At 42.5% G+C, this 16,542-nt stretch overlaps 2 protein-coding genes across 2 annotated transcripts in view; one reads left to right on the top strand and one right to left on the bottom strand.

The window, feature by feature from the left end:
* The window catches only part of wdfy4 (WDFY family member 4), a 38,226-nt gene extending 25,808 nt beyond the window's left edge, over positions 1–12,418 (bottom strand). The window contains exons 1-21 of the mRNA XM_088304229.1: positions 12,361–12,418; positions 10,441–11,211; positions 9,259–9,516; positions 7,910–8,021; positions 7,398–7,507; positions 6,990–7,109; positions 6,726–6,915; positions 6,091–6,280; positions 5,747–5,907; positions 4,658–4,890; positions 4,441–4,580; positions 4,014–4,144; positions 3,742–3,840; positions 3,021–3,211; positions 1,585–2,273; positions 1,405–1,498; positions 1,127–1,341; positions 933–1,027; positions 488–710; positions 328–404; positions 28–246 (exon numbers count right to left, since the gene is read on the bottom strand). Of these exons, the coding sequence (XP_088160355.1) occupies positions 28–246; positions 328–404; positions 488–710; positions 933–1,027; positions 1,127–1,341; positions 1,405–1,498; positions 1,585–2,273; positions 3,021–3,211; positions 3,742–3,840; positions 4,014–4,144; positions 4,441–4,580; positions 4,658–4,890; positions 5,747–5,907; positions 6,091–6,280; positions 6,726–6,915; positions 6,990–7,109; positions 7,398–7,507; positions 7,910–8,021; positions 9,259–9,516; positions 10,441–10,461 (3,568 nt within the window). The 5' untranslated portion in view covers positions 10,462–11,211; positions 12,361–12,418. The remainder of the gene's footprint in view (positions 1–27; positions 247–327; positions 405–487; positions 711–932; positions 1,028–1,126; positions 1,342–1,404; positions 1,499–1,584; positions 2,274–3,020; positions 3,212–3,741; positions 3,841–4,013; positions 4,145–4,440; positions 4,581–4,657; positions 4,891–5,746; positions 5,908–6,090; positions 6,281–6,725; positions 6,916–6,989; positions 7,110–7,397; positions 7,508–7,909; positions 8,022–9,258; positions 9,517–10,440; positions 11,212–12,360) is intronic.
* Positions 12,419–12,544: 126 nt separating this feature from the next.
* Positions 12,545–16,176, top strand: LOC148329886 (uncharacterized). Its single transcript, XM_088305371.1, has 10 exons — positions 12,545–12,855; positions 13,205–13,340; positions 13,418–13,528; positions 13,610–13,742; positions 13,961–14,139; positions 14,515–14,588; positions 14,687–14,849; positions 14,954–15,036; positions 15,281–15,471; positions 15,612–16,176. The coding sequence occupies exons 1-10, from the start codon at positions 12,735–12,737 to the stop codon at positions 16,092–16,094; spliced, it is 1,674 nt and encodes a 557-aa protein (XP_088161497.1). The 5' UTR covers positions 12,545–12,734; the 3' UTR covers positions 16,095–16,176.
* Positions 16,177–16,542: the final 366 nt, after the last annotated feature.

The raw sequence follows: 16,542 nt of genomic DNA on the forward strand, positions 1-16,542 counted from the left end.
TATTGCCCATAGTCACCCGCTTCTTACCCAAGTAAGTAAAAGCCTCCTCTTCCGTGGTGAGGACCAGACAGCCATCATAAGATGAGAAGGAGACAGACAAACAGATGTACTGTTGCTCCGTCCGCGACATGTGCCGAACAACTGTTAATAATCGGATCGGGTGGGAATCGCACGCTGAACTAAACCTGTTGATCTGAAACCAACAGGAAAAGGAAAGGCCGGCAGTGGGAGGGAAACCTCGGCAGTCTGATGACACGGAGAGAAATAGATGACAAGACATGATTACATTTATTCAAACATGCATCTATTGAACATTTGGACTCTTACCGCCTCCGATTCCACCAGTTGAGATAGAATCGGCTGTTACGCCCTTCACTGTGGCCAGTGAAGGGAGGAAAAGGCAGCTGTAAAGGACAACGGTGTCGCGGCATTCAATCAATCAATTAGGTTGATTCGAATACATTTGACGGGAAAGGTTGTGACGCACCCATAGCCACTCTCGCTCATGTCAAACTCCACAAAGGCCGGCGTGGCGGAGATCCGATGCGGCCGAAAGGTGCGCGGTGAAGTCATGGATACCACACTGATGATCTGGTGGGCAGGAATGGTGGAACCAGCAAATTGTTTACTCGTAGACTCTAACGGGCTGAAGTTCTGCTTTGGTGTCTTAGTCGAGTCCCCTGTGATTGTGTCTGCTTTTGTGTTGAGATCTGCACGGGAAAAATCTGGTGTTATTGTATGTGAAACAGAAAATTAAAACAATGCAGCATCTCCCAACCAACGCCTCGTGAATATTCTAATGCATTGCCGCATTAAATTGACGGAAAGCACATTAGAATACGTCCAATTTATTTGTACAAATGTATTTTTGGGGCATAGCATCTATTCCAGGGTGAAGTGCGATTAAAATAAAACAAACAAAACTACAGCACCAGCTACTTCTCCTGTTGCGAGGATGTCTGGTTTTGTTGACGCTCCAACTTTGTCTGCCAAGCTCATAAGAGGGTCGGCTAAACACAGAAATCTCCTGAAAAAGAACAGAAACCAAATGATCCGATATTCTGGGCTCAAATGTAGGAGAGCAAAATGAAAGAGATTATTTCGGGCAAAACATCCTCGATCTAACCTGAATTCTGAAGGCGTGATGGCTTGGGAGGAGAGCTTCTCCAAGATCCGTGTAACAGTGAGATGTAGCGGGTCGTTTGGACTGAGCAGCATGCTGTGACACTGAGTCAGGAGTGTGGAAACAAGCCCTCCTTCGCACATGATCTGACGATTCCGCTCCGATTTGACCAGTGACTGAACGTGGTTTGCCGCTGCAAGCTGGATCTCCATTGAAAGCTAAGAAAGAAAGAGGAAATACGTATCGATGTTGAGGGCTTGATGATATCATTCAAGAAATACCTGTAAGTCTTCGGGCGTAAAGATGAATGGAAGGAGAGTCACGATGACGCGAATAGCGCCAGGGTGAAGAATAACATGATCACAAGTGAACCTACTGAAAGTTCAAAGAGAAAATCTTATTAACGCACGTTAAATCTTCTTGTGACAACTTGTGGATGGCATGTGAGTGAAAAGAATCACCTTGATTGGGACTCTAAAACGGTGGATGTGCTGCTTCCTGGGGTTCGACAAGTACCTTGCATTCCCTCCACAGTATGCTGGACTGACCCCACGTCGACAGTTGACGAGTGAATCCCTTCATGCCCTAATGTTCCATTTAGTTTCTTTTGGTCCCCGTCATACGCGTTCTCAAGTTCTAGGCCAAAATTCAGATCGAGAGGAGAGAAGAGGCCTGTAGCAAAGTGATCAAGATAGGAAAGGAGGATGATGCAAGTCCGAAGAGTGACAGAAAGACGGACAGATGCAGAGGCGTGACATGTCGGCGCTCCTTCTGCTAGCTCAACAAACTGATAGAAGCTTCTTCCGGGAGCTCGGCGGTCTTCTGCAGTCTTGATGCCTTGCCACCTGCTCCTCTCAGAGCGGAAACATCCGAGCTGGAGGAGAGCCTCGGCCAGCTTCTCGTAAAAGCCGCCAGTCTGAAAAAAGTGTGCATTGACCGCATGCAGGTGCACCGCGGAAGCCAAGATATGGAGGGCGAGAAGGAGGAGGTCGAGCAACGGTTGATGACCGACGGAGCGCCACGTTTCTCGCTGGGGAGGATCGGCCAGGGCACCTTCCATGTCGAGCACGAGTGAGAGCAGTCCAGTGAAGCCGCCGGCCCGTCGGAAAGCATCCAAGCTATTCGGGCTCTCCAGCACCTTCAACATCGACTGACGTCCAGCCGAGAGATATTTGACAAAAAAAAAAAGGTGAGCAGGCGGCTAAATATTTTGGGAAAACACCAAGACAGAACGCTTTCAAAACGAGCTGCAGTCAATTAAAACAATGTGATGAAAAATAGATGAAACGTATAGATATATCATAAATCATTTCTGGTAATAGTTTTTGGAGGTCAACTAAATCACATTAGCGTTATTCAATTTGGAGAGCTAATCCATCAGGTAGGTAAAGTGTGAGGCACAACGCAGGGGCAAATGCGATTAAGTGAAACCGGAGTAATCACAATGGCTCGGAACACTTGGCAACTCGGGTCAGAGCCAATCTGATTGCCACCTGCTTTAACCGCGTTAGCGCAAACAGCGCACGAGCACAGAAATCACACAGCAGCCGACACATACACAATATCTGCAAGTAAGAGCGCCTCTCATTGCCATCTATAAAAATCAGACACATACAGTAGGTGCGTAACCTCGTTAAGCCTAATCAGATCTCAGGCCCATTCACCGATCCGAAAGCTGCACCGCAAAATGTTACTGGGCTAATCGAATCGGTCCAGAGTTAACAGCTAAACCTTGTTTAGCAAATCAATCGGCTTGGTCAATAATGTAATCAGCATCCCACATGTTAAGAAAATAAATTCACTTGCAAATTACATTTCAAGTGCGTTATCATTTGTTACGATTTCATGCGAGATGAAGACTACTCGGCGAGATCACGACAAAGATGGACGTGTGTACCTGTAACAGGTCTCGCTTTAATGCCAGTTCGTGTTGTGTGGAGGAACAGAGGGCTCCTATGGCAGTACTCATGAACTCATCCGGATTCAGCTCGGCCAGATGCTCCAGAATGCACAGAGTGGGACCTCGATACTGAGCTTCGTCCAGGAAGAGCTTAATGTAAGGGACCATACCAAGCTCTCGCACTGAAACTGAAACATAAGCAAATAATTAGCAAAGGCGTGAGTTAAAAAACGTGATTAATGCGGTATAGGGAGCTGGAGCCTTTTAACGTGGCAAAAATTTTGCTAATTAAAACAAAACAGACCCAAAAATAAATAAATAAAAAATAAATCGAGATTTAGTTTGCGCATTTTCTGAACTAGCGCCCCCTACCGGTTGAAAGAAAAATCCACAGAAAAGCGGCACCGTTGTATTAGCCGCATGGTTCAAAATCGAGCAAAAAAGGAGCGGCTTAGCGTCGGAAAATACGTTAAGATGTTTAGCTTTGACATTTACCACAATCCTTCCGTTGTGTAAGGCCTTTGAAAGGTTTGAAATGATTAATCTATCAATTTTTCTAAGATGATGCTATGCAATAATCAGAGATTGAATAATTGAGCATTTGAATAATGGTGAACGGTGGCCATTTTGGAACACATATTCAAAAGGGCTTTTAAAAAAAAAAAAAAAAGCGAATAATCGTGGTTATGTTTAGTGGGTCGGGTCGACCAATTTCTACCTGTGTTTTTGATTGAACGCAGAGTGAGGGCGGACACAACTTGCAGCATACAAGTAGTGAGGAACCTTTCGCAGGCGACGCCTGGCAGCTGCTCTGCATCTACGGAATAGACGGATGCTGAGTTGACATAATCATGACTCCCCAATTTTTCTGTTAAAATGACTCATAATGACAGAAACATGCAGTGAATCATTGTTGCTCAACACTAGTCATGCAATGTTGGCTGTAAAGTGCACTCAAATGACGGGTGACTCACAAATGACGTCACCTACCTAATTGAGGAGCAGAGACAATCCCAGCTTTCCGGATGATTTTTGCTCTCCTGCGAAGCTCGCTGAGCAGCAACTCCAAGAGGCCCCAGTCACTCAGCACCTCCGCAAGCATGCCGCTGTGCACCATCATCCTACACGGGAGAGCAACATCTGCATTCTCAAAGATGACTATGGCTTCATTATTATCGTAGTTGGAGTTTGTAGAACTGCACGGTTAGTATAAAACATGGCAAATTAAAATTGCAGGTTTAAGGAAACCAAACGGAAATGTTTTTACAACATTTTTAAAGGAAGGTTAGGAATGGCTCGAAAACAATGCCTTGGTAAATTGAAAACCTAAAATTTTGTGGGATTAGGAGTTCTCGGAACCCTTGTTTGATTCACAAATTTATCCAAAACCTTTTTTCCAAAAGAAGCGCTGCTTTACCTGTGAAAACTTTGAAGAGTCGCAACTCCAAACTCTGTTCCCGCCACTCCTGCAGCCAGTGCCCCTGACCAACTCTGCTTCAGGATGCTCAGCACGACACGCAATGCCTCATGGGGGATGTAGTTAAGCTTGAAGATGACCTGCAGGAAAGCCAGCTTTGGATGAGTACTTGCGGCGAAAACCCGCATCTCGAACCGTGCGAGAAGACCTACTGTACCATCTCGAGCATCGAGTAGAACATCGTTTGGACTGCTGCCGGTTTGCGGCACACACATCCGGCCAATTGGGCCATGGTCTGGACGGTCCACTCCAGCAGGAAAAAATTGGCTTTGTCTCGCTCCCAAATCATCTGAATGGTTCTTAGGATCTGACAGCACAGGAGTGAATCCTCAGATTGCAGCAAGGAAGCCTGCAGCAGATGGAAGGCAGGCATGTTCTTAACTGACGAACCTGAAATAAAAAGTTGAGAATCGAGAAAAAAAAAACAAACGATAGTAGCAGTTATGAGTTTGTATTTCAATGAGGAGCTGAGCAAGGTTAATATGGTCAAAAGAATCAACGACTGAAATGCTTCTGGAAGATTTTCAGAGGCAAGGTCAATTTAATTGAGAAAACACAACCGATAAATTACAAAGACTGTCGGACATCAAGCATGTAAACAAATCAAGTTGCACATACGTAGATAGATTGGAAAACAAACACCGGAACATGTATGAATAAAAAACATAATCGAGCATAATCTGCCTTGATGTCGTTTGTTTGCCACCTTGTCCAAATATGAACATCGATTAAGCCGGAAAACACACTGGCACGTGTTGTGGATAAATATAGAGCTGCTTAGTAATAGAATTCATGTTCACGCTGAAGTTAAATTGCATCAAAACCAAATAAGATCAACACAAGACTCTTATGAACCCTGCGTTGGAACGTGAGCTTCTCCTTCATGTGATGGATGACTTCTCAGTGTGTGTGTGCGTGTTGGGGGGGGTTGTGCGCGTGTGTTTATTATGGGCGTCACTTTTCCGAGTCGTCAGGTGGTGTGTGCGCATCCATGATAGATGGCCGCTTGTTGTAGGCCAGTGGTGAATAGATGTGGGGCATCCTAACATTGTTAGAAGGGAAGCCGCTACTTCATCATCCCGGACATAATCACCTCAACTTCCTGTTCAGCGGAGGGACACGGCTTGCCACGGCGGGGTGCAGGTGGGGGGGCAGTGGTAACAGTTTAAGAGTGAGATCAAGTGAGCAAATGAAATGATGGGCTTTGAGCATGTGAGTTGGAACGCGACAAAGCGGGGTGTTTTACCTTTATTTAGGGGCGGCTCGAATTTAAAGCCTGGAGGCTGAGGGTGGCTGACACAAAGAGCCACTTTGAGTTCGGTTTTGCCAAGCAGGGTGAATGAGGCAATGAGCGCCAGCAGCTCCTCCACGTATTGGAACTGATCCTCTGACACGCCTCCTTCACAACTTTTGTGGAATGATCAGCAATAGAAAAAAAAAAAAAAAAAAGTCAAAAGATGAACTCAAAGGCCTCACTCATCACAGTACACATTTATGAGATACTATTTTACGCGTTAAAATTCCAGATGATGTTGGTAAGATGTAATTGATCTCTGCTAAAATAAGTCTAACACAAGATCATCGTCTCACCGTTTAAGAATGTTTTCGAGGGCCTTGTAGCCATTGTGCGAGTCAAACTCGTTGAAGAGAGCTGGATTGACGGGATATGTGTCTCGAATGAAGCTAAACACAGCCACGGCCACCTCGGCAAGTAGCGGGCCAGCCACCTCCGAGTTGATGCGTGACAGATTCTGGATGCATATGCGTACGCAGTTCTTCCCTGCACAACAAGACAATGTGAATTTCATTTGTAAAATGTTCATTTAAAATTGAATTTTAATGTTATTTATCAGCAAAACTACCACACCGGATAATATAACACTTCATATGAGCGAAAGCAGTTCGAGTACTGGATTTAAACGACACCGATTCTAAGAATGACGAAAAAAATTCGACTCCATTTTGGAAAGAAAAATGTTCTGTGTACACCACAGTGCCAGATGAGTCCTCGAGTGAATGTTTCTTGCAATCAATTACTAATCTGAACTGTGGTAATGTGTTTTTATAGAACTAATTACCGTAACAATCAATTAGTACTAGTGTCAATAAATACTTTTTTTTTTAACCAATTAAATGAATCCACTGTCTGTGAAGCCCGTCTTATGGTATATGCAATCATTTCGAGAGCAAATAGAAGCATACAGTAAGTTGAATAGTCGGCTCACCGAGTAGGTTTGGAACAGTGTTGCTGGTGGCTACAGCCGAAACCACTTTAAGGATGCGAGAGGCCTGATGTCTCCACGAGATGCTGGTCTGGTCCCAAAGTGATGTCAGCCCTATGATGAGACACTGCAGCTCCTGGGTCTCGACCAGCCGCTCCACATTGACTGGCTGCCTGCATAGTTGGAGGAGAACCTATCAAAAAATATGAATAAATTGTGATGTCAGACACAATCTGATGTCATGGAGAGGAGTAAAGTTATGTTCACCTGTGTTAGAGGCTCCTGAAAGCTCTCTTTCAGGTTTAATTTCTCGTTGGGTGGGATGCACACGAGCAGGTACAAACATTTTACAAGAACGGCGGGAAGTCCTGGATTTATAGATGACACCTACAAGCAAAAAGACAGTCTTAAAAATGTTATTTTATTTTTTTGTATTGAATATATGCATTTGTCACATTAACGGATAAAATTTAATGGTGCTACCCACTACAAAGACAATTAAATTGATACACACAATAGACACTTCAATAGGTACACCTTGGACTGAATTAGAATGCACAAATGTATCTCGTAAAGTGTCTGGTGGACGGGTGTGTTTTAGCTTCTATAAAAAGGAAGTCATTTGTATTAGATGTGAGAAAAACAGGGAACTTAAAAAAAAACAAAAAAACTCACTGAGCTGTCAGCTGTTAACAGCAACAGAGATTTTAGCAGCAACCATCCTGGGCAGCTTGTCTGCTCGTGTTCCCTCTGGAAGAATCCTACAACTTCCTCACGAGCATTCTCTGGGAACACAAACGTTTCAAAGTGCCACATAAAGAGCGTGCAAGCATATTGTTTCAGAGAAAATCATCAAATAAATGAAAGATGATGGCTGTTCACTGAAAATTGAAAGAGATACTGAATAAAGCTTTTTCATCAAAGAAAATCTTGAGGCTCGGAGGAATATGTTGAGAGTCCCAAATAATTGTGGTGTATCTCAATACATTTATTTAAATAATGCAAGTATGTGTAATGATGTTCCACTCTGAGGATCATGAGTGACATATAATAGCAAAAGGCCATAAAGCTTTGTGGATAGACCAAAAGCAGAAGTAAAGAGTGAGGTAGAAAGTCCCTAAAATTGTGACTTAATTATAGTGCACCACGTGTGGGAGGTGGGCAAGGGATGCGTCAGGGGCCTTTACCTGCAGGCCTTTCCGCAAGCCTGTCGTGGATGTTATGGATGAAGGCGACCGAGGTGAGAGCTGCAAGTCCCTTTAAGTCCAACCCCTCTGCCCCTCCACCTTCCTCACATACCTGAACATCAAGTGATTATAAAATGTATGTATTAGACGCACACGCACAACACAGATAATTTGTTGAATTAATTCAATGGAAGCTTTGACTGCCCTCACTCAACAAGATGCAGTCAAACAAAGGTGCTTTATTCCGAGGTGGTCAATTCTAAGTAACCAGCTGGCACTATGTTCTCTTTCACTTCCATAAGAGGATATCGCATTTCACTAAGTGTGCTGTTATGTAAATCCCCAAATGCCGGTCATGAGGCTTAAATAAGACACACCCACATACAAACTAACACAGAATTCCAAGTCGAGGCTCAAATAAGTGCAATTGCATAGGAAAAATGATTATTGTAGAGGTCGGTCTATATGAATCACCAAATTTTCCGGACTATAAGGTGCACCTGTATGTAAGCCGCAGCAACTTTTTTTTTTGAGGGGGAAAAAAAACAAAAAAAGATACAAGTCGCATCAGGCTATAAGCCGCGGATTTCTTTCTTGAAAAAAATTAGTTGTTTACTGCATGTACGAACGCTTTTGTACTGTGAATGCACATAAACGGGACATAAACCGATTGCAAAAACAGTGCCTTTTAACACGGCAACAACCTTGCTAATTAAAACAGAACCAACAGAAAAAAAGAAATCAAGATTTATTTAGTGTATTTCCTGAACTATAGAGCGCCCCCTACTGGTGAAAGGAAAATCCACAGAAAAGCCGCACCGTTTTATTAGCTGCATGGTTCAAAATTGAGGAAAAAAGTAGTGGCTTAACAGGGAAAGGGAAATTGCACTTGTGAAGTAAATCTTGGAAAGCCTCACAAGATTTACTGACATCACAACACACATGATGACAGGAGAATTTTTCCAGTAAATTTTGGTTGAGCGTGAATGTTCCGCTCTATACGTCTCGACACACGTATTAATTCCGTACAAAGGCTAGGGCTTTTGAATTCCGTGTGACAACACAGCAAACAGCCGAGATAAATACACGGAGGTCAAACATGTTGTTTAAGGGCTGAGTGACGGGATCGGCTAAAGGCCAAACATCTGACTGTCACCTTTTGTTATCTGGATTGATTCGAGAATCCTGTCTTGTTACTTTGACCTTTGCAACAAAGCTCCTGATCTGTATTTAAAGCACCACTATGACTTGAAATGTTCCTTTCCAGTAATGATTCCTTAATGTACTTTTCATATTGAGAAATATTTGGCTGACAGGCAAGGGAGACAATATGCAAATTTGGGTACTACCTGTATGAAGAGAGGCAGGACTCTGACGAGATGCTCGTGCATCTTTTCCAAAGAAGCCACGTCAACTTTGCGCTCTAAACTTGAGCATCGCTCATTCTCAAGTCGCTGCAGTTGTTCACACAGCAAGTCAGAGAGCAGAAGGTCCCGACAGGGGACGACGCTTTTCTTCACAAGCAACTCCACAGAGACGGATAACTCCCCTGAAGCACTCAGCTCGCCTGTTTCTTTATTGACCCTCTCTCCTTTTATGCCGGCATCCTGCAGGGGATCACAAAGACAACATTCAGAAATCCAAAGCTTCTACCATCATCTAATTATGTAAAATTCTCTCCACTTAATCAAATTCACTTGACATGCACCATTTCCCAATTAAAAAAAAATGCGCGAGAAGAAAAAAATCATCACACAGAAGACGCAAACCGCTAGCAGTCATGTGCCACCTAAACTGGTCATTCAATCAGATCGGCATAAATTTTGCAATGCGCTGAATTCCATTTACAATAACCGGAAACACAAAATGACCTGAAATGTTAACAGTGATTACAAAACCTAACAAATCCTGTAAAAGTAGTGGAGTTCCTCAAATTAAGATAAAGATACACTTTTATTTTTTTACATGATCAACTTTCAGGATGTTCTGAACTCCTTATAAGTTTGCAATAGTGGAGGTTTACGTGGCTGTAGGCCGGAGCTGACATGATGTTCTTATTTAGCCCACCGGAATACAGTAGCAAGCTCAATTTTCTTCCAAACGTGATTAATTGACAACGAATGCCACACAATTTTCCAAAAATAGAAATTGAAGTCGCAAATATTGTAACCTGTATTTCAAATGACATTAAACAAATCTTGAGTATCCTGTGAGAGGAGCGTCTGTTGCCAGTAACAGTAAATAATTGGATTCAAATTCATGGTAAAGATTGAAAAATCAACTTGTAAGGTTGAAATTCCCAAAAGAACATCATCAATGTGAACATTTTCTATGAACAGACATGTGATTTACAAAGAAGGAAGTGGAGGACTTTACATAAAGACAGCTCACATTCCTCACAAATATACTGATTATTTGACATCACTCATGTGAGAAGTGTCGGTTTCTGTGCGCGGGAGTGGAACGCTCACTTCTTGTCAGGATTTCATTGAAACATACACACCGACAGAATATACAACACAAGATCTTACCTGTGTTTGTGTGAGAGCCATGTGTGACTTTCCGCCCTCTTGACGGGTGCCTGTGAAAGTAACTTGCAGGAGTCCAGCTGAGTTCCTATTCTGTCCACGTTGCCATGTCGGCAGCAAAGGCGAGCAGAGACCTGCTAAAACATGACTGACGCTGACTGCACTGCACTGTGCTGTGTGACTGTGAACCCTCCTGTAAAACAGCCCGCCCTCACTAATCTGCAACAAGTAGAATGAACTTTGAACATGCGGAGTAATTTACATCGGCTGGATCAGGTCATGTGCCTCCTGACTGCCCCAGAGAAGCAGAAGTGAAAAAGTATTGTCGGGCCAATTGGATGGGGCCCTCCCACCACAGCTCGGTAGTCTCGAGCTTTTTATAGACCTGTCAGATCTGGCTGCCAATGAGTTGAATCGCTGTGGCGGCAACCCACGAGTAAGCAAGTGTGGCTTTCAATTAAAAATAATTTTGAAGGAGAATTACAACAAAGGCAGCATGGTGGTTGAATGGTTTGCATATCCACCTCAAAGTTTTTCTTCCTGCTGAGGCCTCCTATGAGAAGTTTGCATGTTCTCCCCATGTTTGCGTCTCTCCAGGTACTCCGGCTTCCTCCTATATTAAAAAAGTAGGTGAAGGCTCTAAATTGTCCTTAGGCTTGATTGTGAATGGTTGCTTGTCCATTTGTGCCCTGCGAGTGCCTGGCAAGCCAGTTCAGGGTGTACATCGCGTCTCGTCCAAAGCCAGCCGGGTTATCCTCCAGCTTACCTACAAACCTATTGAAGAAAAACAGTAGAGAAAAAAGGATGGATGGAATTCCAAGGAAAAATATATATACACTGTATAATCATGTAAACTTTATGAATTAAAATTAGACATTAGAAAAGTGGAGGGAAAGTTTTTGTATTTCTATAATGAACAGATTGGAGGGGTCATTTGCAGAAGTGGTAAACATTAAAAAAAAAAAGAATCAGATGTGCACATGTTAAGTAAAAAAAACAAAAAACATTTTATCCATAAAATAATTAATGCTTCTTGTGATTTATAAGGCAATTTGAAAAAAAATCTAATATTTTTAATAAGTTTTTATTTTAGGTAAAATAGTTTATCTTAATAAAATCATACAGTTACTTTGTTAATAATGACCCAATTGCGAAAAGTATAAAAAATAACAAATAAAACTGTCTATTTTGTTTTTTGTTAATTACAAAAAAAAACATTTCAATGAGACAAATAAAAACAAAATAAAATTAATGCGTATAGGGAAAATGTCTGAATTAATGCAACACATTGTACTGCACTGTAGGTATCTATTTTTGTTTTTTTAGGATCAGCGCAGATTAGTGGAGGTCACATGAAAAGGAGGTTTCAGTGATGTTGAACTTGAAGTTATGTATTTTAAAGCATGAGCGGCAAACCTATGGTGTGACTATTCAAAGTAATTTGAAACAAATAAAACTTCAGAACCAAACCCCAAAACTATAATCCCGCAACTACTTATAACGTATAATAATAATTGACAATTGTTCCACCATTGCAACATATATTTTTTAATGATGACCAAAATAATCCTGGAGTGAAAGTGGACGTTGTAAATTTAACAAACAGTGCCATCTAGTGGGAAAACACTGTTATTACCACAACGATCAGTCAAAATAGTTCAATTTTGAGCGTGCGCAATAACACTTTTAAAACGTTGGTCGTCAATGTAAAACATCGTTGGGTATGAATGAGATATTAGGCGACGAGTAGGAGTCAAAACGTACAAATATCGACTGAGGTTGCACATTTTTTAAAGAATGAAATGCTGAGTATGCCTTCTTTTCATTTTGAGAAATTGATATGTATAAAACCATCACAAAATTAAATTATAGTAATTCTCTCTTCGAGATGAGCGGACTCAACAAAGGGAAAAACCGCCATACCCGGATAACGTACAGACCCATCTCATTAAATAGCCAGTTGTGCTAGCTTCTTCTTCGGCCGGGTGATATTAATGGCGGCAAGCTGTGGTGTGGAGTATTACCGCCACCTACTGGGGAATAGACCAGTGTTTCATTTCCTGCAGCTCAAGTCATGTGCGAGGCTTCAACCAATGAGGCGCCTGGGGCGTGGTCCGCCAGTGTCAAGCAAAATACCGTGAAGCGGCCGTCTCGTCGTCGCAAAATGTTTTTTTTTCCCGTCACCTCACTTAGCATGAAAAATATGAAGACGCAGTTCGTCCAAGAGGCCCGTTTAATGTAATCTCTTCTTTAGGAGTAGGACAATAAGACAGATCTGCAAATGTGAAGCCACAACAATGCAGTCGATGCCTTCACGTTCCCTGGGTAATGAGGGAATTTTTGACTTTATTCGGACAGGAAACCTTGAGCAGTGCAAAGTCGTCATTCAAAATGACCGCTCAATTCTCATACACAAAGGTAAGCACAAAACAAATCAACTTCATAAGGTTGAGGTAGTTACTGGCAATGTACATTTTTGTGAAAATGGATTTGGTTTTTTTTTATGCAGTCAGAATTTACCATGATAAAACGGTAGATTAAAAGTTTAAAATGTTTTGGACCCACGTTGTTGATATATTTCACCTTTGGTTTATTACATAGTGTAATATAAACTCCTTGTCAAATGTTTAGGCACAGTTTTTCATTCACTATATGCGAAGGCGTTAAATACCTATCCATTCATATGATATCCGTATGATACCAGGATAATAACTTATGTACAGAGATCAAAATTTATTTTTGTGTGTTTTTATTTACCTCCATCCAGGCTGGGGCGGTTTCACTCCACTACACAATGCTGCCCTTCATGGTAACTGCTCCCTGGTTGACCTTTTCCTCAGCAACGGCGCAGACCCCAACCTCGCCTGCAACGCAGGACAGTCAGCTTTTCATTTTGCATGCAGGTACTTCAGGTTTCTGATCTTCAGTTATTTTCATTTGGAAAATTTTGGGAAGTCTTACGATGGATGACTCCTGATAGGCAAGGAAACATTGACATCATTCATAAAATGATAAAGCATGGGGCTGATCTGCGTGTCTTCGACCGACAAGGGAAATCCTCCCTTCATCATGCAGTGACAGGCGGCAGCATGTGAGTGAAGTAACCAACAACAATCAAATGATCACATTCTTATCATTCAGGCATGCATTGTCCATGATTTACATTTCCCAGTGTTGCAGTGCACTATTTGTGGGAGACCGAAATGTTCCGTTACACAGACACAGACATGCACCAGGTGACCCCCCTTCACTTGGCGGCATCTACGGGCAACACAGATATGGTCCAATACCTCCTCAGAGACCAGGTAACAAAAAAAAACAGTCATGTGTTACATAAGTAACACTTTCTTCTGCATTCAGTAGCTTAATTAGCCTTTCTAAAACTATTTAGTTTCACAATCCCACACCCGTACATACCGTATTTACACACATACATCTAATCTTTCAAATGTTTCCAAAGGATTGGGAAAAAAAACCGATCTAGAGTGTACTCAGAACCTTTTATGAGGATCCTGTGTTTCAGCGTTGTGCTGTGGATGCTGTTGACCAAAAGGGGGAGACGGCGCTTCACGTAGCAGCAGAGCGAGGATGCGTGGAGGTGTGCTGGATCTTGCTGCAAAAGGCCGGGTGCAGGATCCTCCACGAGAAAAACCTCAACGGCCTCACACCACTGGACCTCAGCAAAAAAGGGAACACATTTAGGTGAATATCAAGCAAAATCTCCAGAAAACCACAGCTTGCCAGCACCGTCAGTGATATTGATTTTAGTTTTTTTTTTTTTTTTTGAGTAGTGTAAAAGTGAGTAATTGATTACTTCCCGGTCGAGATTCATTGCTTTACCACACTTCCTTGAGACCAATTACTACTTTGCTATTTCGCGAGGGCTTTGTTGCCATCTTGTGGCATACCAGGGTATTACAGGAATAGCACAAATCATTTTTATTTTATTTATTTTTTTTTAAATCGGTGCACTTTTTTCCCTAATAGCTGAGAATAGAATTGAGTTTTTGAATAGCAAATGACGAATAGGCAAGGGTTCGATGCATACATTGCTGGACTGTGCTTTTATTTTTTTAGGCATCAACAACTCACCAAACTACTGAGCCAGTACATAAATGTGCCAATCCACCACAAGCCCAAAGAATCTATTGGTAAATATCCTCTGTGGGGTTTAAATCGGGTTTTGTACAATGAACACAATTCTTAAAAGACTTGTCGGACATTTATGTGTGTTTTTATTGTGTGCCAGTTTTGTACTACTGGACGTTATTTTTTCCAAGCCTGAGTGGAGCCACCATTCTTGTGGCCGCAGCCATGTTAGGATCTTACGGTGGTCTCCTTTGTGGCTTACTCTTCCCTTGGCTAGCCAAAAGCATCTTCACTCAGTCCCACCGACTGGCCACATATCAAAGGTTTGAGAAACGCTGTAGCATGTTTTTAAGTACGTGTGAAGTTCCCCACACATTTTATGGCACGTTATATCTCTTTGTTCAGATAGCAGCTGTCTTCCTTCCAGGTTACCCAACCCCATTTACCTGGGAGCCCTCATAGCCGGCTTGCTCCATTCCCTGCTTTGTTTTTACGGGAAAATAACACCTAATATCCTTCCACCACAGCAATATTGCACATTTTTTATCAAGAGTATTTTGATGCTGTAGTAATGATAATTTAGGATGTGGAGCGCTAATCCATTGATTCTGGTGAAAGTGACGACATAATGCATGACAGGCAGTTCTTGTGAATTTGTTCACAAAAAAAAAAAATCACAAAAAGCTTAATACCCGAAAAAAATCGTAGTCTTTTGGAGAATATACTTGTACTCTCATCCTTAACCAAATGAAATGTGCGTGGCTGAGCGACGCCCTGGTTCAGGTGTCAACGGTCCACGCCTGCTTCGTCCTCGGTTTGTTCTGGAAAGTTCAGACTCAAGACCCGGGGACACTGCACAGGGCAGATGCGGATCCTCGGTTCTCCTGCATTGCTGACCTAGCAGAGAAGAACCAGAGCCCTCGGAGGTTTTGTCCCTACTGTGAGGTAAGACATGTTACGGGGCAAAGGTCACATTGACATGACTGTCTTGATCTCCTCTCTTTGACTTCAATGGGACAAAAAACGAATTTTGCTGCGTCATAAGATATTCATTGCTGACCATCTGGGTCTTCCTTCACCCGTAGTTGTTCCAGCCCGACTACACGAAGCACTGCAAGCTCTGTGATGTGTGCGTTCAAGACTACGACCACCACTGCCTGTTCCTAAACCGGTGCATCGGACGGGCTAACCACCGCCTCTTCCTCGTCTTCATCTTTTCCATGGTGACAGGCCACTTCTTGTTTGTCACCACGGCAACAAGTTACCTGTACGATAAGATGTCCGCCAGCAGCGCGTCGTCGTGGCTCAAGTTCCTGGGGGGTGAGTTCTGGGTTACGGTGTTGGTGGTTATGAACGTCATGACCCTCTTGTGGGAGTTGTGGCTGCTGGCTGAGCAACTTCACAACATCGCCATAGCGACCACCACTTACTTCAGACACTTTGACGGTGTCAGGCGACACAGGTCACTTGGACAGCGCTGCGTGGCAGTGCTGGCGTTTCTGCTTGAGGGACGGAGACGAGTGGGATGTGGACCTGCAAAAGATGACAAAGTCATAATAGACATTTAAAACCGTCACACCTTGAATATTGTGTACTGATCATCTGCACTGAATAAATACCATATTAATCTGCGTTCAGACGACAGGCAAATGCGACTCAAATTGATTTCTTTTGCCATGTGTCCCCCCTCTCTCACCCCCCTACAAGATCTCTCTCTCTATATATATATATATATATATATATATATATATAGAGAGAGAGAGAGAGTTTATTTACATATCAATATATTAACAAGAAATTCGAAGTTTTTTCTCGGTGGTCTTAGTTCTGTGATAGTTAAATTTAAACTGTTTGGAAAGCTTCCGTTCGCTCGCAATTATCACTTTAACATACAGTATGTGCATACAAAAATCAGCAGTTTTCACTTCTCTATCAAGTTGCCTTACTTCCTGAGGCGGCGACAAACACGATGATGTCAGGCATTTATGTCACAAGATTTTTTTTTTTTTTCTAAGG

The sequence above is a fragment of the Idiotropiscis lumnitzeri genome, chromosome 9 (assembly GCF_059441095.1).
Source record: "Idiotropiscis lumnitzeri isolate Australia: NSW breed Sydney's pygmy pipehorse chromosome 9, RoL_Ilum_1.0, whole genome shotgun sequence".
Lineage (NCBI taxonomy): Eukaryota > Metazoa > Chordata > Actinopteri > Syngnathiformes > Syngnathidae > Idiotropiscis > Idiotropiscis lumnitzeri.

Bases quoted from the DNA above. Each gene is read 5' to 3' on its own strand.
- LOC148329886 (XM_088305371.1), top strand. From the start codon at position 12,735: ATGCAGTCGATGCCTTCACGTTCCCTGGGTAATGAGGGAATTTTTGAC. The intron at 13,341-13,417 runs GTACTTCAGGTT...GACTCCTGATAG, and splicing joins GCTTTTCATTTTGCATGCAG to GCAAGGAAACATTGACATCA. The intron at 15,037-15,280 runs ATATCCTTCCAC...ACCAAATGAAAT, and splicing joins TTACGGGAAAATAACACCTA to GTGCGTGGCTGAGCGACGCC.